This window comes from Pan paniscus, chromosome 23 (assembly GCF_029289425.2).
Source record: "Pan paniscus chromosome 23, NHGRI_mPanPan1-v2.0_pri, whole genome shotgun sequence".
Classification (NCBI taxonomy): Eukaryota; Metazoa; Chordata; class Mammalia; order Primates; family Hominidae; genus Pan; species Pan paniscus.
Genome location: NC_085927.1, coordinates 52,421,567 through 52,445,119, shown reverse-complemented (window position 1 = coordinate 52,445,119; position 23,553 = coordinate 52,421,567). Strand labels below are relative to the sequence as shown.

Genomic DNA, 23,553 nt, shown 5'->3' with positions numbered 1-23,553 from the left:
TAACTCTAGGGAACGAATTATGTTTTAAAATGAAACATCTGCACAAGACTCTTGGGTAAGGGGATAGTATTTTATTTTATTTATTTTTGAGACAGAGTTTTGCTCTTGCTGCCCAGGCTGGAGTGCAGTGGCGCCATCTCAGCTCACCGAAACCTCCATCTCCTGGATTCAAACGATTCTCCTGCCTCAGCCTCCTGAGTAGCTGGGACTACAGGCATGTGCCACTACGCCCGGCTAATTTTTTGTATTTTTAGTAGAGACGGGGTTTCACCATGTTGGCCAGGCTGGTCTCAAACTCCTGACCTCAAGTGATCCGCCCATCTCAGCCTCCCAAAGTGCTTGGGATTACAGGCGTGAGCCACCTCGCCCAGCAGGGGATAGTATTTTAGTGTCTTGTTTTTCTTTGTGTCTCTTAAACACCTAATTCAGAGTTGACCCTCAATCATAGTTAGAATTAAGCTGTTTTCTCTCTATAAAAATGACCTAAACACACACCTAAACGAACACTCCCTAACCCAGAAGTTTTTTTTGTTTGTTTGTTTTTATAAGACGGAGTCTTGCTCTGTCACCCAGGCTGGAGTGCAGTGGTGCGATCTTGGCTCATGGCAACCTCTGCCTCCCATAACCCAGAGGATTTTAAACCCATGGGTTAAAATCTGCTTTATAATAATCCAGGGCCCCACTTCATGGGCCTGAATCTTTTGGACTGGACATCTGTCCAGAATGGGCTGTAGCCCTGCCCTCCCCAGACAGCCAGGAGGGTGAAATATTCCTATAGCCCAGACAGACCCTCCCTGGTCATCACACCTATGCCAGGTTCCCGTAGCGGGTATAGGGGAGAGAATTTGGAGTCCAGGGAACGTTTGCCTTCTCACCTGGCAGCAGCGCTCTTGCCAGGACCTCGCGGAATACCTGGTGAAGCCCTGGAAGCAGTTGCAGAGCTGTAGTTTCGGTGCGATGGAGGTGGGGCATTACGAGACTCAGTCAAAACCTTCCTCCTTCGCCCTCCCAAACATTTACTGAGGATAAAAGTGCAGGATGTGTTTTGGGAACGTCAGTAGTCACTGCAGTGGGGAGTAAGGCTGCAGCCATAAGCTGGAGCCAGAGCCGAGGCCCCCCCAGGGGTTGGGCTTTGTTAAGGAGCCCCCAGCAGTTCTAGAAGCGGGAGGGTAACATAATTGAGTCTATGTTTTAGAGACCTACCCCTGGCAGGAGCGTTGATTTGAAAAATTTCCGATGACTAATGCCTGCCTGAAACCAGTACTGCTGCCTGCTGGGATGAATAGCTGTCTTTTCATGCAGGAAGAGCAGCTGTGATTATAAAAAGCCTGAACACTGAAGCCCCCTCAAGCTGTTCACGAAAGAAGTTGAAAGCACTGGTGGAACCAGGGAACTGAGTGCATCAGATTGAGGGAAATAGCTTACTCCCTCCCACCGTGAGAGCTCCTACTACATCCTCAACTACCGTTAACTCCCACCCCTAAATGTGCCTTTTAGGCTGTTCAAATAGATAAAAATGCCAGCACAAAGCATCTTGGTGGTCCTTCCTGCCAGGCAGGCATTGTGGTATGTGAGTTCTCAGTGCGTGCACCACCCGCTCGCCTCGCTGCTTGTGCTCACCCTTTGGTCGCTAGAGAGTGCTCCGTATCCCTGGGCATGACCGGAGTCCTAAGATTTCTTCAGTCTGCGGACTGTTCATCCTTCCTTTATATATATGTATAAATTTTTAAGGGTTTAACAACATATTGAAACTGAAATACCAGACAATAATGATAAGGAAGATTGTTTCTTTTTGTTTTGGTGGTGGTGTTTTTGTTTTGTTTTGTTTTGATTTTTGAGACAGGGTCTTGTTCTGTCTCCCGAGCTGGAGTCCAGTGGCGTGATCTTGGCTCACTGCAGCCTGGACCTCCTGGGCTTAGTTGATCCTCCTGCCTTGGCCTTCTGAGTAGCTGGGACTACAGATGTGCATCATCACTTGCAGCTAATTTTTTTTGTGGGGGGGGGGGGTAAGGTTATAGATTAACAGCATCCCAAGGCAGAAGAATTTTTCTTAGTACAGAACAAAATGGAGTCTCCCATGTCTACTTCTTTCTACACAGACACAGTAACAATCTGATCTCTCTTTTCCCCACATTTCCCCCTTTTCTATTCGACAAAACCGCCATCGTCATCATGGCCTGTTCTCAATGAGCTGTTGTGTACACCTCCCAGACGCGGTGGCGGCCGGGCAGAGGGGCTCCTCACTTCCCAGATGGGGTGGCCGGGCAGAGGTGCCCCCCACCTCCCAGACGGGGCGGTGGCCGGGTGGAGGCGCCCCCCACCTCCCAAACGGGGCGGCTGGCTGTGCGGGGGCTGCCCCCCACCTCCCTCCCGGACGGGCGGCTGCTGGGCGGAGACGCTCCTCACTTCCCAGACGGGGTGGCCGGGCAGAGACGCTCCTCACCTCCCAGACGGGGTGGTGGTTGGACAGAGACGCTCCTCAGTTCCCAGATGGGGTCGCGGCCAGGTGGAGGCGCTCCTCACATCCCAGACAGGGCGGCCGGGCAGAGACGCTCCCCACATCTCAGACGATGGGCGGCCGGGCCGAGACGCTCCTCACTTCCTAGATGGGATGGCGGCCGGGAAGAGGAACTCCTCACTTCCCAGACTGGGCGGCCGGGCAGAGGGGCTCCTCACATCCCAGACGATGGGCGGCCAGGCAGAGACGCTCCTCACTTCCCAGTCGGGGTGGCGGCCGGGCAGAGGCTGCAATCTCGGCACTTTGGGAGGCCAAGGCAGGCGGCTGGGAGGTGGAGGTTGTAGCGAGCCGAGATCACTCCACTGCGTTCCAGCCTGGGCAACATAGAGCACTGATTGAGCGAGACTCCGTCTGCAATCCTGGCACCTTGGGAGCCCGAGGCAGGCAGATCACTCGCGGTCGGGAGCTGGAGACCAGCCTGGCCAACACGGCGAAACCCCGTCTCCACCAAAAAATACAAAAACCGGTCAGGCATGGCAGCGCGCGCCTGCAATCCCAGGCACTTGGCAGGCTGAGGCAGGAGAATCAGGCAGGGAGGTTGCAGTGAGCCGAGATGGCGGCAGTCCAGTCCAGCCTCGGCTCGGCATCAGAGGGAGACCGGGGAGAGGGGGAGGGGGAGGGAAGTTTTTCGTATCTTTTGTAGAGACAGGGTTTTGCCATGTTGCCCAGGCTGGTCTCGAACACCTGGGCTCAAGCGATCTGCCTGCCTTGGCCTCCCAAAGTGTTGGGATTACAGGCATGAGCTACTGCTCCTGGCGTTTTTTATTTTTTAAAAGTTTTTTTCTTAACTCTTCCAGCTCTGGTGTTTACTCTTGACTCATGCTTATTTAATTGATGCTTGAACCAGGTACGGTGAAGTTCAAGTCCATTCCTCACCCCTTAGTAGCTCTTGGGATAGTTAATCTCCTTGGTTCTGAGTTTCCTCATTTATAAAATGTGAACAATAACCTGATTCACGGGGTTGTAACATTTAAAGGACATCTAAAGCTGGGCATGGTGGCTCCAGACTTAGAAGGCTGAGACAGGAGGTCAAGGCCGTAGTGAGCTATGATCACTGCACTCCAGCCTGAGCAGCAGAATGAGATTCTGTCCTTTTAAATTTTGTAAAATATGTTTTTGAGACAGGGTCTTGCTCTGTTGTCCCGCCTGGAGGACAGTATCACGATCCTGGCTCACGGCAACATTGCAGTCTGGGGCTCAAGTGGTCTTCCTGCTTCAGCCTCTGGAGTAGACTCATGCTGCCATGCCCAGATAATTTTCTGCTTTCATTTTTATAGAGATGGAGTCTCACTGTATTGCCCAGGCTGGTCCTGAACTCCTGGGCTCAAGCTGTCCTCCTGCCTCAGCCTTCCAAAGTGCTGAGATTACAGGTGTGAGCCACCATGCCCAGGGAGTCTTGCTATGTTGCCCGTGCTGTTCTCGATCTCCTGGGCTCAAGCCATCCTGCCATTTGGCCTCCCAAAGTGCTGAGATTACAGGCATGAGCCACTGTGCCCAGCCTTGTTTCTTAAAAAAAAAAAAAAAAAAAAAAAGTGTGTGCGAAAAATTGTCAACCTGTAGTGAGTAATACTCAAAAGTTTTCATTGATCATGTCCTTTATTTTTTTTGAGACAGAGTCTTGCTCTGTCACCCAGGCTGGAGTGCAGTGGTGTGATCTTGGCTTGCTGTAACCTCCATCTCCTGGGTTTAAGTGATTCTCCTGCCTCAGCCTTCCGAGTAGCTGGGATTATAGGTGCGTGCCACCACGTCTGGCTAATTTTTGTATTTTTAGTAGGGACGGGGTTTCACCATGTTGGCTAGGCAGGTCTTGAACACCTCACCTCAAGTGATCCATCAGCCTCGGCCTCCCAAAGTGCTGGGATTACAGGTGTGAGTCACTGTGCCTGGCCTAGCTGCAAGTTTCTGAGGTCACCCCAAAGCATAGTCCCAGTTTGTCTATGGCTTTGTAGGCCATGGAACACGAAGCCTAGGGTAGCCCAGTCCTAGGGAGGGTGGATGCCATCTACCACATACAACCATTTCTTTCTAATCGTGCATGCCAGCCCCCTGAACACCCCCTTCCTTTGGCCCTGCTTTCTCTAGTGCCTCCATCTCCCAGAGTCCTCACATTAAAGAAATAGGGCAGGAATGGCCAAGTAAACCTTAAGCCTTATCTGATTAATTGTATAAATGGCCCTTCTACCCAGAACCCACTGGAAAATCTTTAAATCCGAACTTGCCACTCCAAAGAGAAAAATGATAGCATGCATCACTGCCTGTTTTAGTCCGTTTAGGCTACTATAAGAAAATACCCTAAGCTGGGTAACTTATAAGAAACAGAAACTGCCGGGCGCAATGGCTCATGCCTGTAATCGTAGCACTTTGGAGGCCAAGGCAGGCGGATCACGAGGTCAGGAGATCGACAGCATCCTGGCTAACATGGTGAAACCCCGTCTTTACTAAAAATGCAAAAAATTAGCCGGCCGTGGTGGCGGGCGCCTGTAGTCCCAGCTACTTGGGAGGCTGACGCAGGAGAATGGCAAGAACCCGGGAGGCGGAGCTTGTGGTGAGCCAAGATTGCACCACTGCACTCCAGCCTGGACGACAGAGCGAGACTCCGTCTCAAAACAAAACAAAACAAAACTGAAAAAAAGAAACTTTCTTGTCACAGAGAGTCTGAGAAGTCCAGGATCAGGATGCTGGCAGATTCCATGTCTGATGAGGGCCTGCCTGCTTCCTGGTTCTAGATGGTCTTTTTGCTGAGTCCTGACATGGTGGAAGGGGCCAAGGAGCTTTCTGGGGCTTCTTCCTTATAAAGGGCACTAATCCCGTTTGTGAAGTGTCTGTCCTCATGACTTAATCACTTCCCAAAGGCCACCATCTCCTACCACTATCACATTGCAGATTAGGCTTCAACAGAGGAATTTTGGGGGACACAGATGTTCAGTCTGTATTACCGCCTTAGGTTTGGTACTGGCATATTGGAGGCAGCAGGTGTTTTTCCATTGAGGGATAACAAGATGAAGGTCCACCTTTGCTTTTATTGGTACCAGGTAGACTCACCTTTGGCTGCACTTCTGGTATTTATTAGCAGAGGAACTGACAGCCAATCTCACTCCAGCCACTGGAATGCAGCAGTGGGAGAGTGCCAGTGACTGACCCAGTATGAGAGATGCCTCCTGGGAGGTCCAGGCAGTGAAGTGGGAGGCAGTACAGGAACTCGTTTATGCAGCAGAGTTTACCCTCTAACAGCAGGTCAGAGATCCCCAACATGGCTCTTCTCCAGAATCACCCATGGAGTTAAAAATGCAGATGGCCAGGCCTCGCCCCAGATTTTGGATTCAGTATCTAGGGTGGGATCTGGACAGCTCTGTATTTAAGAAGCTCCACAGGAGTTTCTGACACTCAGCCAGGGCTCGATGCTGCTTAGGAGGTGCTGGGCCCTGCAAAAGGACTGAACCCCATTCTCCTCCCCCTGCCCCACCCAGGGTAGGGAGAGAAAAAAGGAAACAAGCAGGTATAATAATAGGCACAGAGGAGAGTTGGCCTGGAGAAATCCGGGAGGGTTTCCCAAAGAGCACCCCTTGACATAGGAGTCCGCAGGCAGAGCGTCTGCCGCATGAGTGGCCGTTGAGGGTAGCTATTGTAGAGAGGCCTGAGGGTGGGAGGCGACAGAAGAAGCCCAAAGACCTTGGGGAGGATCTCCAGCACTGTACTCAGGAGGGCCTTCTGTTCACTTTCGAGCCACTGTAGGCCAACAGAGGAACCCAAGAAAGAGACCGGGGCCTGTTTATGGAGTTTCATTCATTTCCAATTAAAAAAAAATTTATTTTAAATTCAGGGGGTACATGTACATGTTTGTTCCATGGATTATATTGCATACTGGTGAGGATTAGGCTTCTAGTGTACCCATTACCGAAATAGTGAACCCTGTACCCGATCATTTCCAATTTCAGTGGTTTCTGTATTTGATATTTTTGCTATTGCAACTTTTTCTTTCTTTCCTACCAAGTCTTTGTGTTTTCTGTTTTCCTCTAGCTCTAAGCCAGACCCATATGTTTGCTCTCTTGGTCTTAGCCCAGTAGATGGTGTCTGCCTTCCTTAGAGACACTCTTTGTTAATCATTGAGCCTCTCCAAACCTGCTTCTCCCACTGTAAAGTGGGCATAGTAAGTACTTCTCAGGGTGCTGAGAGGGCTGAGTGAGAACATGGATGGGGATGGGCCTTGGAAACTAAAGTTACTCCTCAGATGAGTGGGATTAGATTTGGTGGATGTTTATTTTATTTGACTGGCATTGTTGGGAAGTTATTGTCCATGTTGGTGTCTCAAGACATGTGGTCTAGGAAGCAAAACAGTCTTAACTAGGGATAAAACTTGCCAGCCCCTCTCTCTCAATTTTGCTTAAAATGCAAAGTTAAAAGCCATCATGAAACCAGGAAAGGAGTCATCATGTAGGCATAATTGTTTATTCAATCACAGGCAAGGAGCCGCTTTCTGATTCTCCAGGGCCTCCTCTGTCCCCAGTGTTACCACAGTTCCACTTTCATAGACTGTTGTAGATACCCAGATCCACTTAATATTGATTGCAATTTATATTTACAGGCTTAATGCCAGACCGGGAGTTGGAGGTGTCCGATCTCGAGTTGGGATCCAGCAAGGCCTTCTCAGCCAGTCAACACGCACAGCCACCTTCCAACAGAGATTTGATGCCCGGCAGAAGATTGGCCTCTCAGATGCCCGGCTCAAACTGGGAGTCAAGGATGCCCGGGAGAAGCTTTTGCAGAAAGATGCCCGATTTCGAATCAAAGGGAAAGTGCAGGATGCCAGAGAGATGTTGAACTCTCGCAAGCAGCAGACCACGGTGCCCCAGAAGCCCCGCCAGGTTGCTGATGCCCGGGAGAAGATCAGCTTGAAGAGGAGTTCCCCTGCTGCCTTCATAAACCCACCCATTGGGACAGTGACCCCTGCTCTGAAGCTCACCAAAACCATCCAGGTAAGTTGTGGCTTTTGTCATGAATTCCCAGAAAGCTAGTAACAAAGGTAGATTTAGAGGCAAGGTGCCAGGAATGATTGGGCAAAAATACTGTCCTCTCAAGTGTTGGTATAATACACACTTTGCTCCTTACAGAGGCTTTAAGTACATTATAGCCAAGGAACTATACAAGGAAGGAAAGGTATTATCTCAGTTCTAAAAAAAAGAAAAAGGAGGCCCATAGAAATTTGGTGACTTTCCCAGGTGAGATACTGGTGGAAGAAAGAGAGAGGAAAGGACAAAAGATTTATTGAGCACATGCTATGTGGCAGGCCCTTAACATCTGTGACCTTACAGTCCTCACTCCACCCCCAGGCCCAGTGGGATTTGGCCCCTAGTCCAAGGCCCTGGCCACCCTTCACAGCTGCCACCACAGAGGGAAAGGAAACAATGTCATTTAACCTTCATAGCAGCTTTGGTAATAGGAACAGCAGTGGCCACAGCAAACATTTACTGAGCCAAGTCCATTAAGCCCTACATGTGCATTACTGGCATGGTCTCTGGATTGATGATTCTTCTGTTACTTCCTACTGTGGAGGATAAGGCCCTCTGTAGTGCCTTTTACCAAAGACCAAAGCTGCATGCCCACCATGTATCAAGTTCAGTAACCCCCTTCTTCTAGAGAATGCATGTGGACCCTGTGGGGTGGATTCTGACCACTGAGTGTTTCCAGGTTCCACAGCAGAAAGCCATGGCACCACTTCATCCCCATCCTGCCGGAATGAGAATCAATGTTGTCAATAACCACCAGGCCAAACAGGTAGAGTGAGTGAGTGAGAGAGAGAGAGAGAATCTGTGTGTACGTAGCGAACATGTAGGTGTGCACGTGTTTTGATGAGGCCTACTTGGGTGGATGGACTGAGGCTTGCTCAGTTGGTAGTTCCCAGTTGGTAGTATTGGAGGCAGGGTTACAGCGAACTTTTTGCAATTTGAGTTTAAAGAAGAAATTTTTATTTATTTTATTTTTTTTTATTTTTTGAGACGGAGTCTCGCTCTGTTGCTAGGCTGGAGTGCAGTGGCGTAATCTCGGCTCACTGCAACCTCTGCCTCCCGGGTTCAAGTGATTCTCCTGCCTCAGCCTCCTGAGTATCTGGGACTACAGGCGTGCACCACCACACCCAGCTAATTTTTGTATTTTTAGTAGAGATGGGGTTTCACCATGTTGGCTAGGATGGTCTCAATTTCTTGACCTCGTGATCCCCCCGCCTCAGCCTCCCAAAGTACTGGGATTACAGGCGTGGGCCACCACACCCAGCCAAGAAGAAACTTCTTAACAGAGGAAGGGAGGCATAGGGGGCAGAGAGGCTAAAAAAAGTTTTGTTTTTTTAAATTTTTTTACGCTTTTTTTTTTTTTTGTCTTTTGTTGTTTTGTTTTCCTTTTTCTCGAGAACGGGGTCTCGCTATATTGCCCAGGCAGGTCTCGAACTCCTGGGCTCAAGCTATCCTCCCGCCTCTTAGCCTCCCTGAGAGCTGGGATTACAGGCGTGAGCCACTGCGCCAGGCCTAATTTTTTTAAATAAAAGTTCTATGTGCTTAATATAGAAAACTTGCCAAAAAGTCCCTCAAGTTCCTATTCTCCAAAGCCAATCACTGTTGAAATTTTGCCGTAGTTCCTTACATGTACGCTTCTTTTTTTTTGATACAGGGTCTCACTCTGTCCCCCAGGCTGGAGTGCAGTGGTGCAGTCATGGCTCACTGCAGCCTTGAGTTTCTGGGCTCAAATGATCCTCCCACCTCAGCCTCCTGAGTAGCTGGGATCACAGGTGCATACCACCACATCTGGCTAATTTTTGTAGAGATGGAGTCTTGTCATGTTGCCCAGGCTGGTCTCGAACTCCTGGGTTCAATCGATCCTCCTGCCTCTGACTCTCAAGTAGCTGGGATTACAAGCATGAGTCACCGCGCCTGGCTAATTTTGTATTTTTAGTAGAGACGGTGTTTCTCCATGTTGGTCAGGCTGATCTCGAACTCCTGACCTCAGGTAATTCGCCCACCTTGGCCTCCCAAAGTGCTGGGATTACAGGCGTGAGCCACTGTGCCCAGCCCCAGTCTGTTTTTTACTTAACTCATAGTTGTGGTTGTGGTTATATATTCTTTTTTTTTTTTTTTGAGACCGAGTCTCGCTCTGTCACTCAGACTGGAGTGCAGTGGTGCGATCTCGGCTCACTGCAAGCTCCGCCTCCCGGGTTCACACCATTCTCCTGCCTCAGCCTCCCGAGTAGCTGGGACTACAGGCGCATGCCACCATGCCCGGCTCATTGTTTGTATTTTTAGTAGAGACGGGGTTTCACCATGTTAGCCAGGATGGTCTTGATCTCCTGACCTCGTGATCCGCCCTCCTCGGCCTCCCAAAGTGCTGGGATGACAGGCTTGAGCCACTGAGCCCAGCCATGGTTATATTCTTATCCAATTTTGTATCATTCTTTTTTCACTTTGTAACTCAAGCATTTCTCTGTGACATTTCACATTTACTGTACATGTTTTAGTAACTGCAAAATCCATATAGTTGGCATTCCAGTTTTATTTAAACCATTTTCCTGTCATTTTCACTGTTAGAAATCCTTCTGCTATGAACATCTTTGTAAATAAAGCTCTTTCTAGGGTTTGGATTTATTTCTGTAGGTCATATTAACAAGGATGGACTTTCCAAGCCAAAGGATATAAAGAAACATTTTAGGGACTCTTGGTACATACTGCCCACTGGGAAAAAAGGACTTCTGATGTATCTGGAAGTTGTAGGACTTTCACTGGGTCATTGTTGACAGGGAGTTAGCCTGTGAAGACTTGGGCCCCAGTCTTTCCAGGCACCGTCACCCCTGTGCCCACTTCTCCTTGGTCCCTTTGTTTCTCCAGCAGCCATTTCCTTGCCATGCCTGTTCTAGATGTCTGTTGAGGGCCCAGATGCCACATTTGCTTATATTTCTTTATGTTATATTATCAGAATTTATATGACCTGGATGAAGATGATGATGGTATAGCTTCCGTTCCTACTAAACAGATGAAGTTTGCAGCCTCAGGCGGCTTTCTCCACCACATGGTATGGCATTTCGTGTTTTCTTACACTGCGTGTCTGATCAGGCAGGTGGGAGAGGTTGTGTTGAATAGAACCTGTTTTTTTTTTTTGTTTTGAGACGACATCTCGCTCTTGTCCCCCAGGCTGCTGGAGTGCAGTGGCGCAATCTTGGCTCACTGCAACCTCCGTCTCCTGGGTTCAAGCTATTCTCCTGCCTCAGCCTCCCTAGTAGCTGGGATTACAGGCGCCTGCCGCCACACCCAGCTAATTTTTGTATTTTTAGTAGAGATGAAGTTTCACCATGTTGGCCAGGCTGGTCTCAAACTCCTGATCTCAGGTGATCCGCACGCCTCGGCCTCCCAAGGTGCTGGGATTACAGGCGTAAGCTACTGCGCCCGGCGTGAATAGAGCCTTTCAATGCAGAAATATTTCTTTGTTTGGGCTGTAAGATTTTCAGAGCTGGAACTAGTCCAATCCCTTAGTTTTATAAACGCTGAGACACTGGGGTGCTTTCTGATTTGTTCAAGGTCCCACAGCAAGTGAAGTACAGGGCTGCAGCTCCTAGGTGCTGTGTTTGAGACACTACAGGGGAAATGTGAGTGATCCCACAGTGGGGAGTCTGTGTTCTTTCCTTGGTGGCTGGCCATTCTGCATGCTTCGTAACCCTTTGTGGTCAGCAGCTCTGGCGCTGCTCTTGGAGTCTGGATTCTGTTGGTTGACATTAGCAGGAATACATCTCACCTGATCTGTGGGCTCTACCAGGTGCAGCCTGCATGCAGGGAAAGCTTGCTAGGCTAGAGTGTTGGTCAGACATCATGCAGAGAAGGAAAGAAAACAACATCTGGGATCATCAGGGAGGTCCATGCTGCTCAGCTCAGTGGTACAGCCAAGTGTCAGACAGGGAGGCCAGTGGGCTGCCTAGGTGGGTCCTTGTGGCAGCCACCTCTTTTGTTTTTCCTTCAGACGCTCAAAGACTCAGTTTTGGTTACTGTCCTGAGTATGTGGACCAGCCTCCTGGTTAGTAATTAAGAGAAATATGGGCCAGGTGCGGTGGCTCAGGCCTGTAATCTCAACACTTTGGGAGGCAGAGGCGGGCAGATCACAAGGTCAGGAGATGGAAACCATCCTGGCTAGCACGGTGAAACCCCGTCTCTACTAAAAAATACAAAAAAGTTCGGGCGTGGTGGCTCACACCTGTAATCCCAGCACTTTCGGAGGCTGAGGTGGGTGGATCACGAAGTCAGGAGATCGAGACCATCCTGGCAAACACGGTGAAACCCCGTCTCTACTAAAAATACAAAAAAATTAGCCAGGCGTGGTGGTGTGCGCCTGTAGTCCCAGCTACTCTGGAGGCTGAGGCAGGAGAATGGCACGAACCCAGGAGGTGGAGCTTGCAGTGAGCTGAGAGGTGCCACTGCACTCCAGCCTGGGCGACAGAGCGAGACTCTGTCTCAAAAAAAAAAAAAAAAAAAAAATATCCGGGGTGTGGTGGCGGGCACCTGCAGTCCCAGCTACTCGGGAGGCTGAGGCAGGAGAATGGTGTGAACCTGGGAGGCAGAGCTTACAGTGAGCCAAGATTGCGCCACTGCACTCCAGCCTGGGCGACAGAGTGAGACTCTGTCTCAAAAAAAAAAGAAACATGAAGCTGGCTCGGCATGGTGGCTCACACGTATAATCCCAGCACTTTGGGAGGCTGAGGTGGGCAGATTACCTGAGGTCAGGAGTTGGAGACCAGCTTGGCAACATGGTGAAACCCCGTCTCTACTAAAAATACAAAAATTAGCTGGGCATGATGGCGCGTGCCTGTAATCCCAGCTGCTCGGGAGGCTGAGACAGGAGAATTGTTTGAACCCCGAGGTGGAGGTTGCAGTGAGCCAAGATTGCGCCACTGCACTCCAGCCTGGGTGACAGGGCGAGACTCCGTCTCAAAAAAAAAAAAAAAAAAAAGTCGTGAAGCTGAATGATGCCAGTTTGTTTCTTTACAAAGGGACCAGGCCTTTCCAGTTATTAGACTGCTCAAGTCTGCTATCAAGGGAACTATCAGCTTGCTCAGTGAGTCTCTATCCCTATTTGATACCCTAATTGAATAAATGCCATATTTATACTCATGCGTCTTGTACCCTGTGAGATGGGTACTGTTGATTACCCTCGTTGATGGATGAGGGACAGGCATGGAGAGGTGAAATAAGCCTGTTCAACATCACCCAGCTGATGAGAAGCAGTGGATCTAGGAATGGAGCCCGAGCAGTCTCGCTCTCAGGGCCCTGTGTGGAGTCACTGTGCTGTCCCAGCTCTGGAGACGCAGAATTCCACGTGAGGAATGTGGAATTCAGCATGGGGATGACGCTGCTTCACCCAGACTTGGAGGAGCGTGGTGAATTGCCCCTGCTCATGCTCTGATGTGCCTCTCTGGCCGCTGCGTTCCTCCTTTCTCCCTGCCCTGGGTCAGTGCCTGTAAACACTGCCCTAAATCAGCAGGGCCCCCGTCACTTCTGCTTTATGCACCTTTTTCCTCAGACACATTAATACAGGGGAGTTTTGTTTCCAAGGGACCACATCCAGATGGAGGGGCTGTTTTTGGTGATCTGCACTGCCAAATGCCCGAGTGTCCCTGATAGTCTGGGAGCTGATGAGGCCAAGGCTGTGTGTGGTTCCTCTGGATGGCCAGAAGAGGAACCAAAACACTGAATTCTGGGCCTTCTTAAGAGTGGTGATCAGCACATTGTGATAGAAGCATATCTGGGAATGAACTTGGCCTCAAGCTTTTGGCCTTTTAATTTTTTTCTTTGTAAGCAAAAGCAGCTTTATTAAGAAAACAAAGGAATAAAAGAATGGCTACTCCATAGGCAGAGCAGCTCTTTTACATTTTTTATAGAGATGAGGTCTCACTGTGTTGCCCAGGTTGGTCTTGAACTCCTGGCCTCAAGCAGTCCTCTCACCTCAGCCTCCCAAAGTGCTGGGATGGCAGATGTGATCCACTATGCCTGGCCAAGCTTTTGGCCTTCTGACCAGCCTCATATTGTAGAATTTTTAGAAAGTCTAAGTGGTGTGGGTGAGCCTGTGGCTCCTGGGTAATTTTCCAGGTCAGGGCTGTATGGAAGCTTCCTGCCAAGAGCTTCTAGCACTGTGGGGAGTGGCTTCTGTGAGTGCACGTTCAGGCTGTGTGTTTTTCTCTCCCCCTGCCCCTTCCCTATGGGATGTCACTGGCAGCCGGCAGCTCTTTTGGCTCCAGACCTCTAATAGAATTAGAGAGCTGGGAGGCATCGAGGGTTCATGCTCTCAGCAAGTTGTCAACCTCTTGGGGCTTCTTCAGAACATTGCAGATCTGGCTTCTGAGATTCTTTTCTGTCTCTTCGTTTAGGCTGGGCTAAGCAGTTCCAAGCTTTCCATGTCCAAGGCCCTCCCTCTCACCAAAGTGGTTCAGAATGATGCATACACAGCTCCTGCTCTCCCTTCCTCTATTCGAACAAAAGCCTTGACCAACATGTCCCGGACACTGGTGAACAAGGAAGAACCCCCCAAAGAGCTGCCAACTGCTGAGGTGAGGTGACGGTGGTCACTGCAGCAGTTGGGGTCAGGAGGGCTGTATGCTTATATGTATCTCATTGTGTTCCCCACAACGCCTTTGTGAGGTGGGCATTGCCACCCCCATTCTACAGATGAGCAAACCAAGACCTAGGGACTCTTACCCTCAAAGACCTTGCAGGCTAGTGGGGACGGCAGACCTGCTGAGAGATTGCGGTATCTGGTGATATGTTAGACTCTCTCAGAAGAAAGCTATTAGGAGGGCTGAGGACAGATTATCTCATTCCAGTTGGGAAGTCTGGGAAAAAGGGCTCTTTTAGCTGAGTGGGTCTGGAAGCATGAGTAGCCTTCCAGGTAGAGGCTCAGGGCCTGAGAGGCTTGCGTATTTGGGAGATGGGAGAGGGTCCATGCTTTTAGCATAGAGTGATGGGGGGTGTAGTGGACACTGAAGTTCAGGGGTCCCATTTGTGGTAACTCTCCATGGAGCTTTCCTCTGGGCCTTCCTAGTCACGTGCCTGGAGGAATTTCTGTTGTGGGAATGCTTATCAGCCATCTGGCTTCTGGTAATGCTCTTGTCTATGTGGCAGCCTGTTCTCAGCCCATTGGAAGGCACCAAGATGACTGTGAATAATCTGCACCCTCGAGTCACTGAGGAGGACATTGTTGTAAGTACTGTGACCTACCAAACATTTAAATCTCAAACTGCCTCTGTGGCAAAGGTCTCTTAAGACCCACCCTCAGGTTTGATGACTGCTAGGACTCACCAGACTCAGCATATAGTCACGCTCAGGGCTGAGACTAATGACAGCAAAAGGATGCAGAGCAAATGGCTCATGGGGTGAAGTCGGGGGGAAACGAGGCACAAGCCTCCAGAGGCCCCTCCCAGCAGAGTCGCACAGGATGCTGGGTGCAACTCGCAGCAAGTTGTGACAATACATGTGACACCAGGGAAGCTCATTAAAGATTCAGTACCCAAAGGTTTTACTGGGGGCTGGTCACTTCGGCATTCTCTGTGTAGCATGTACTAAAATTCCAGACTCCCAGAGGGAAAGCAGCTGTTGAGCAGAAACCATGTTGTTTGCACAGTCCAGGCACAGTGAACTGTGGGGTGGCAGGAGCCCTCCTGAGATCCGAGTTTCCAGATGCCAGCCAAGGGCCACCCCCTGGAATCGGACCTTTCAAACAATAGCAGTCAGCCCAGCTGCTTCACTCTTCTGCACAGCTTCTAGCCAAGGCCAGGTGCCTGGCCTGAATCTCAGAGTCAGGGGATATCTATGCTATAATGGGTCCTAAATGGGATCCTTTAGTCCCACTGGGCAGTATCCAGTAGTTGTGTTTTCCTGTGTCCTTTGGAGGTATTACAAGATGATTCCAAAGTGAAAGAAGTGAGATGGATTGGTGGTATCCACCTTCCTGGTCCATCCCGTCCCACCCATGGCAGTCATGGGCAAAACCTGTCAAATGTCTGTGAGCGGGGTTCTGGATGCAGCTAGGACTTCTTTTCAACATCATTTTCATTCAGGCACCCAAAAGAGCCATTAGTTTAGAAATCCAGGCATCCTTTGAACTGTCAGATCACAAAATGAATACGTTTGGAGAATCCAGCCTCTCCCTGCAGTTAAGTCCCAGACTCACAGACTGCACTGGTCACTACATTTGTTAAATCTTTTTGTTTTGTTTTGTTTTGTTTTGTTTTGTTTTTGAGATGGAGTCTCACTCTGTCACCCAAGCTAGAGTGTAATGGTGTGATCTCGGTTCACTGCAACCTCTGCCTCCCAGGCTCTAGCAATTCTTCTGCCTCAGCCTCCCGAGTAGCTGGGATTAGAGGCGCCTGCCACTACGCCTGGCTAATTTTTGTATTTTCAGTAGAGGCAGGGTTTCACCATGTTGGCCAGGCTGGTCTCGAACTTGTGACCTCAAATGATCCACCCGCCTCGATTTGTTTTTTTTAAAGATAGAGTCTTGCTCTGTCGCCCAGGCTGGAGTGCCAGTGGTGCGATCTTGGCTCACTGCAACTTCAGCCTCCTGGGTTCAAGTGATTCTTATGCCTCAGCCTCCCTGGTAGCTGGGATTATAGGCGTGTGCCACCACACCCGGCTAATTTTTGTATTTTTCAGTAGAGATGAGGTTTCACCATGTTGGGCATGTTGGTCTTGAACTCCTGACCTCATGATCTGCCTGTCTTGGCCTCCCAAAGTGCTGGTATTACAGGTGTGAGCCACTGTGCCCAGCTGAGGTTAAATCTTAATTGTGAAATACACACATGCCGTGAGATGGGTCACTCATATCCCCTTCTCCTTTAGCAGGGACAGTGCTGTGAATGGTGCACTTGAGGATGGAAATTGTAGCCTATTTTGTGTAATACTTGACAAGTCATTAAGAATTAAAGCTGATTGCCGGGTGCAGTGGCTCACGCCTGTAATCCCAGCACTTTGGGAGGCCAAGGTTGGTGGATCACCTGAGGTCAGGAGTTCGAGACCAGCCTGGCCAACATGGCAAAACCCTGTCTCTACTAAAAACAGAAAAATTCGCCAGGCGTGGTGGCACGTGCCTGTAGTCCCAGCTACTCAGGAGGCTGAGGCAGGAGAATCACTTAGAACCTGGGAGGTGAAGGTTGCAGTGAGCCAAGGTCACGCCATTGCACTCCAGCCTGGGTGACAGAGTGAGACTCTGTCTCAAAAAAAGAAAAGAATTAAACCTGTTAAGAAGCGTAATAACAACTGCCATTTACTGAGTACTTGCTATGTGCCAGTCACTTTAGGCAGACTCTTGGAAGATACATAATGGTGGAAAACTAAACACCAGTCATGATCAGTGCTCAGGGGAAATTGCTAGTAATAATCACCCTCGCTTCTCTTCTACCCAAATAGGCAATGTTAAAAGGACAATGGTAATAAAATTGGAATTACACCTACTATTTATAGTTGGCCCTCCATATCTGTCGGTTCTGCTTCTGTGGATTTAGCCAACCACTGAATGAAAATACTCAAATTTTTAAAAATAACAGTATGATGAGAAATAATACAAATTTTAGAAATACAGTATAACTATTTATATAGCATTTACATTGTATTTGGTATTATAAGTAATCTAGAGATGATTTAAAGTATAGTGGATGATGTGCATAGGTTATGTGTAAATACTACAGCATTTTATAGCAGGGACTTGAGCATCTACAGATTTTAGTATCTGCGAGCGGTTCTGGAACCAGTCTCCCGCAGGTGCAGAGGGGCATCTTGTTTTGATATTTACCATTAAAAACAAACCATGTCAAGGACCTTTTCATAAACCTTCTTTTGGCTCTCACAGCAACCTTGTGAAGGCAGTTGCAGGTGAAGAAATGGCGTGAGTGCTAGTCAGCCTCTGTCCATCTTTACATTTTGCTCCCTCTCTGGCCTTAGTCGTCTTGTCTGTAAAATGAGGTGGAGATCGGAGTCAATGATGTGTGCAAAGCACTGCCTTAAAAATTATCTCAGTTGAGCTTTCCAGTAACGCTGGGAAGTAAGCTAGTCCTTTTTATTTTCAGAGGAGGAAACAGGCTCAGAGAAGTTAAGTAATTTGCTAGACGTCTCATAGCAGATAGAAAGCAGAGCCTGGGGGATCAAACTCAGGTCTGACTTAGAGTGACCAACTGTCCCTGTTTTGCTGGGGACTCTCCTGGTTTCATCACTCAAAGTCTCATGTCCAGGGAAACCCTTCAGTCCAGCCAAACCAGGACTCTGGGTAGAACTCCAGAATTTGTATTTCTAACAGATTCTCAGGTGACATATTAGCAGCTGTCTTTCTTTGTATACATGTATTCTAATGACAGGGCTCTTTGCGAAAATTTTCATAACTGTTTTATCCCTGTTGAGGTGGGCACTGAAGACTTTGGTGGTGGCTTGCTGGGAGATCCCAGGTGATCCAAGCCTTGTAAGCCCAGCCCCTTTCCCACTGCTGACCTCATCTGGTGCTGTGTTGAGGCCTGTGGATGTCTCCAGAGCACCACCTCGCGTGGAGCCTCCCCGCAGTCTCAGGCGCAGGGCGCATTTAGCTGCAGCAGAGCCACCACACCCCAGGGCCTTCAGAGTGTGTGAGCGGCAGGTGCTGAGAAATCCTTCCCCAATCCCAACCCCTCTTGTTGTGTGCAGGAGCTTTTCTGTGTGTGTGGTGCCCTCAAGCGAGCTCGACTGGTCCATCCTGGGGTAGCGGAGGTGGTGTTTGTGAAAAAGGACGATGCCATCACCGCATATAAGAAGTACAACAACCGGTGTCTGGACGGTAAGTTAGGGAGAAAGCAGTCCCCTGACCCTCCCACTCATCTCTACTTGCTGTCAGGTAGCAGGCCTTCCAGGGGAAGTCTCTGTGAGATGGGTGGAACCCATCTCTGGGGCCTCGTCTGCACCAGGAACTGCTGTGCAGTCTCTGAGTAGTCCTGAGCTGTGGGTTACACAGGGCCCTGGATTTTCACCCAGCCCTTAAGCTTTTGAGCCCAGCAAAAAGGAAAACAGCATTTCTCCATGGATGGTTCTCTTAAGGGGTCTTGCCAGGGAAGCCAAGAGGCACAGCTGTTGCCTCCCAGATGTTGATCTGCTTAGTGCTGGGGCAGAAGTTCCTCCAAGCCCTGGAGTTTTGTCTGAATGTTGACACCTGGGTGAGAGCTGCTCCTGGTGGGTAAACAACAGACTTTATTGACTTGAGGTTCATATTTTTCATCTCCAGACAGCCTGTAGAGAAGAATTCTGTCTGCCATGCTCCTTTTCCACTCATTTGTTCTTTCAGTATGTATTGAGTGCCTACTGTGGACCAAGGCCCTGTGCTAGAAGTGGAGAAGCAGAGACTAATAAAACAATACAACAATAAAAAAAATACAAATAAAAGACCTGGAGCCTTGGCTAAATCTTGGCACCTGGGTGAACTCCCCTGGGTGAGTCAGTGGAGTTCTGATTTGCATTTCCCCATGGCTAATGATGTTGAGCACCTTTTCATGTGCTTATTGGCCATTTGTATGTCATTAAAAAAATTATTTTTAATTTTGTTTTGAATTTCTGTTCTTTTTTTTGTTTTTTCTTATTTTTTGTCATATGTTTGGATGTGGAAAGATACTTATTTTCCTTTTTCTTTCCTTTTTTTTTTTTGAGTTTCTCTCTGTTGCCCAGGCTGGGGTGCAGTGGCGTGATCTCAGCTCACTGCAACCTCCGCCTCCCTGGTTCAAGCCGTTTTCCTGCCTCAGCCTCCCAAGTAGCTGGGACTACAGGCACACGCCACCAAGCCCAGCTAATTTTTTTGTATTTTTAGTAGAGATAGGGTTTCACCATGTTGGCCAGGCTGGTCTCAAACTCCTGACCTCAGGTGATCTGCCCACCTCGGCCTCCCAAAGTGCTAGGATTATAGGCATGAGCCACTGTGCCCGGCTATCTTTGGAGAAATGCCTGTACAGAATCTTTGTCTGCTTTTTAATTAGGTTCTTTTTTATTACTGAGTTGTAAAAATACTTTACATATTCTTAAGTCCCTTATCAGATAAGTGATTTACCAATATTTTCTCCCATTCTGTAGGTTTTTTTATTTCTGCTTTTTAATGTATTCATATGCAGTATAAGGACTTTTTGGTTAACAGCAGACCACATATATGACAGTGGGCCCATAACATGATAATACCATATTTTTACTGTATTTTTTCTATGTTTAGATGTACAAATACAGTTGCCTACTCTACTCAGTAGAGTAACATGCTGTACAGCCGGGTGTGGTGGCTCAAGCCTGTAATTCCAGCACTTTGGGAGGCTGAGGCAGGAGGATCGCTTGAGCCTAGAAACTTGAGACCAACCTGTGCAACGTGGCAAGACCCTGTCTCAAAAAATAAATTAGCTGGGCGCGTGGTGGCGTGTGCCTGTAGTCCCAGATGCTGGGGAGGCTGAGGTGGGAGGATCACTTGAGCCTGGGAAGTTGAGGCTGTAGTGAGCTGTGATCGTGCCACTGCACTCTGGAATGTATTCCCATGGTTAAATGATACATGACTGTATGTGCATTTACAGCTATATATTCTAAGCATGGCTGTAACTGCATTCCATGTTTTGGTATATCATGCCTTCATTTTCATTCATCTTGAATTATTTTCTAATTTCCCTTGTGATTTCTCCTTTGACCCATTGGTTATTTAGGATTGTTTCAATTTCCATATATTCATGAATTTTCCAGATTTTATTTTCTTCTATGAGTGTTTAAGGAAAATATGTATTTTCTTGTTGTTAGGTGGAATGTTCTGTACATGTCTATTATGTCTTGTTGCTTTGTAATGTTTAAGTGCTGTTTCATTGTTGATCTGCTTGATTCTATCTAGTATTGAAAGTGAAATACTGAGGTTCTGGGGTTTTTTTTGTTTTTTTTTTTTTTTGATACGGAGTCTCCCTCTGTCACCCAGGCTGGAGTGCAGTGGCATGATCTCGGCTCATTGCAACCTCTGCCTCCCGGGTTCAAGCAATTCTCCTGCCTCAGCCTCCCAAGTAGCTGGGATTACAGGTGCCCACTGTCATGCCCAGCTAATATTTGTATTTTTCGTAGAGATGGGGTTTCACTGTGTCAGCCAGGATGGTCTTGATTTCCTGACCTCATGTTGGCCAGGCTGGTTTTGAAGTCCTGACCTCAAGTGATCCGTCCACCTGGGCCTCCCAAAGTGCTGGGATTAGAGGTGTAAGCCGCCGCACCCGGCGAGATCTTTATTACTGTTGGTCTGTTCCTTTCACTTCTGTGTATTTTTATTTTATATATTTGAGGTTCTGTTGTTACTTGCATATATGTTTGATTGTTTTCTTCCTGATGAATTGACCCTTCAATCAAATTTAAATCTCTCTTTACCTCTAGTCACTTTTTTTGTTGTTTTAAAGTATATTTCATTTTATATTACTAATAGCTAATAAGCTAATAAGTAAAAGACCAGCTTTCTTAGGGTTGCTATTTAAGTGCTGTATCTTTGTTCACTTTTTTTTTTTTTTTTTGAGACAGAGTCTCGCTCCGTCGCCCAGGCTGGAATGCAGTGGCATGATCTTGGCTCACTGCAACGTCTTCCTCCCAGGTTCAAGCGATTCTTGTGCCTCAGCCTCCTGAGTGGCTGAGACTACAGGTGTGCACCACCACACTCAGCTAATTTTTAGTATTTTTAGTAGAAATGGGGTTTCTGCCATGTTGGCCAGGCTGCTCTCAAACTCCTGGCTTCAAGTGATCTGCCCATCTCAGCCTTGCAAAGTGCTGGGATTACAGGCATGAACCACCAAGCCTGGCCCACTCTTTCAATCTTTTTCTCTCATCGACTGTAAAAATGTGTTTCCTAGGCTGGGCACAATGGCTCACTCCTGTAATCCGCCAGGCAGATCACCTGATTGGGAGTTCGAGACCAGCTTGACCAATATGAGGAAACCCCATCTCTACTAAAAATACAAAATTAGCCAGGCGTGGTGGTACATGCCTGTAATCCCAGTTACTCGAGAGGCTGAGGCAGGATAATCGCTTGAACCCAGGAGGCGGAGGTTGCTGTGAGCCAAGATCGCACCATTGCCCTCCAGCCTGGGCAATAAGAGCGAAACTCCATCTCAAAAAAAAAAAAAAGAAAGAAAGAAAAATGTGTCACCTATAGAGAGTGTATAGTTAGATCTTACTGTTTTTTTTTTATTTGAATTCAATCTGACAATCTGTCTTTGGATTGGATTATTTAATCCATTCATATTTAATATTGATAATTAGGTTTATTTCTTCCATTTTACTTTTTTTTTTTTTTTTTTGAGGTGGAGTCTCGCTCCGTTGCCCAGGCTGGAGTGCAGTGGCGCGCGGTCTCTGCTCACTGCAAGCTCCACCTCCCAGGTTCACGCCATTCTCCTGCTTCAGCCTCCTGAGTAGCTGGGACTACAGGCGCCCGCCACCACACCCAGCTAATTTTTTGTATTTTTAGCAGGGACGGGGTTTCACCGTGTTAGCCAGGATGGTCTCGATCTCCTGACTTCGTGATCCACCCGCCTCGGCCTCTCAAAGTGCTGGGATTACAGGCGTGAGCCACCGCGCCCGGCCCCATTTTACTTTTTTGTTCCTCTTCAGTGGCTTTTCTTTCACATTTTTTCCCCAATATTTTAATTCCTTTAATGATGTATTCACTAACTTAACTCGAGTAAGATATGGAAATGTTACTCCCACATGGCCCTGTTCCTTCTTCCTCTTTTTTGTGCTATTACCATTACACATGTTATGCTTTGTATACAGTGGGAGTGTGGTCTTCCTAGTGCTTCATCCTTTGTAGACAGAGTAGAAGCCTGTACTTAATGCTTTTGATCATCTTTTCACTGAATTTGATAGCATAAACCTTTTCCCTTACTACTTGGATGGCTTCACATTGAGTCTCGTTTCTCCCTCACTTCCCACTCATCTCTTCCTGTATGAAGCAAGGTTTGTGGCCACTTTGCCTCTTGGTGCTCCACTGCTGAGGTTTCCTCACGCCCTGGGATTTTCTTAGTGTCTGGCTTGACTGGAACCTAGCAGCCCCATCTCCATCTGTGGAGCCAGAACTGCCAGTGGTGGGTGCTTTGACCATTGATAATGGAGGTACAGCCCTCGTCCTCTTGTGTGAGGAGCCGAGGTCTCATAGCAGAGCCTTTCTCTTTCTTTGGTTTTTCAGGGCAGCCGATGAAGTGCAACCTTCACATGAATGGGAATGTTATCACCTCAGACCAGCCCATCCTGCTGTGAGTTCCAAAGGCGGGGTGCTGGGGAGAGGGAGCTCCGTCCATCTCTTTTTGTTCTAATGGGTAAACTGCCTGCATCACAGCTCCCCTTCATCCCCCCATTCCGTTTCCTCTGTTCTAATGGCAGCTGGTCGTTTCATATGCTTAAACTTGACCAAAATGGTTTGCTTTGTCATTTCCCCAGGGGTTGACCCTATAGGGGCTAGCATTATGATCTCGTCCTCAGCTTTCTGATTTAGAAATATCTGAGTGGAAGGTGGAGGGGGAGGCTGCTTGGGTCTCCTAGCTGTGTGCATCATCCCGGTAACAGAGAACTCCACCTCATGATTGGCCCTGATGGAGACAGTGCCAGATGCTACCCCTTATTTTGTTCCCCAGTGAGGTTTTTTTTGTTTTTTTTTTGTTTTTTGCTTTTTTAGTTATTTTGAGAGTCTCACTGTGTTGCCCAGGTTGGTTTCAAATTCCTGGGGTCAAGCAACCCTCTCCCCTCAGCCTCCTGAGGACCTGGGACTATAGGCGCACACCATCACGCCCAGCTGGATTTGGCTTTAAGTACAGTGGGAAGCCATTGAAGGCTTTTGTTGCACACAGCTGAGTATACATGCCTCGCCCAGGACTGAGGGATGTTTTGAAGCCTGAGATGCATAAAACGTTGAGACTGTGAGGACTTCACGTTCTAGATAAGGAAGCAGATACCAGGGAGGAGGTTAGACTTGCCAGGGTGAGTGGGATAGTGTGGGGCAGGCCTGAAATAGACTTTGAGATTTAAAAAGACTAG

The 23,553-nt window shown here is 48.3% G+C and overlaps 1 protein-coding gene across 3 annotated transcripts in view; it reads left to right on the top strand.

Moving 5' to 3' along the window:
* The window catches only part of POLDIP3 (DNA polymerase delta interacting protein 3), a 34,135-nt gene that overhangs the window by 7,582 nt on the left and 3,000 nt on the right, over positions 1-23,553 (top strand). For 2 of the 3 annotated variants that reach the window (XM_063603343.1, XM_003805178.5), the window contains 7 exons: positions 7,101-7,491; positions 8,204-8,290; positions 10,472-10,567; positions 13,905-14,084; positions 14,656-14,733; positions 18,199-18,328; positions 22,709-22,775. In XM_063603343.1, the coding sequence (XP_063459413.1) occupies positions 7,101-7,491; positions 8,204-8,290; positions 10,472-10,567; positions 13,905-14,084; positions 14,656-14,733; positions 18,199-18,328; positions 22,709-22,775 (1,029 nt within the window). The remainder of the gene's footprint in view (positions 1-7,100; positions 7,492-8,203; positions 8,291-10,471; positions 10,568-13,904; positions 14,085-14,655; positions 14,734-18,198; positions 18,329-22,708; positions 22,776-23,553) is intronic. The other variant, XM_003805179.6, reaches the window with a different exon arrangement.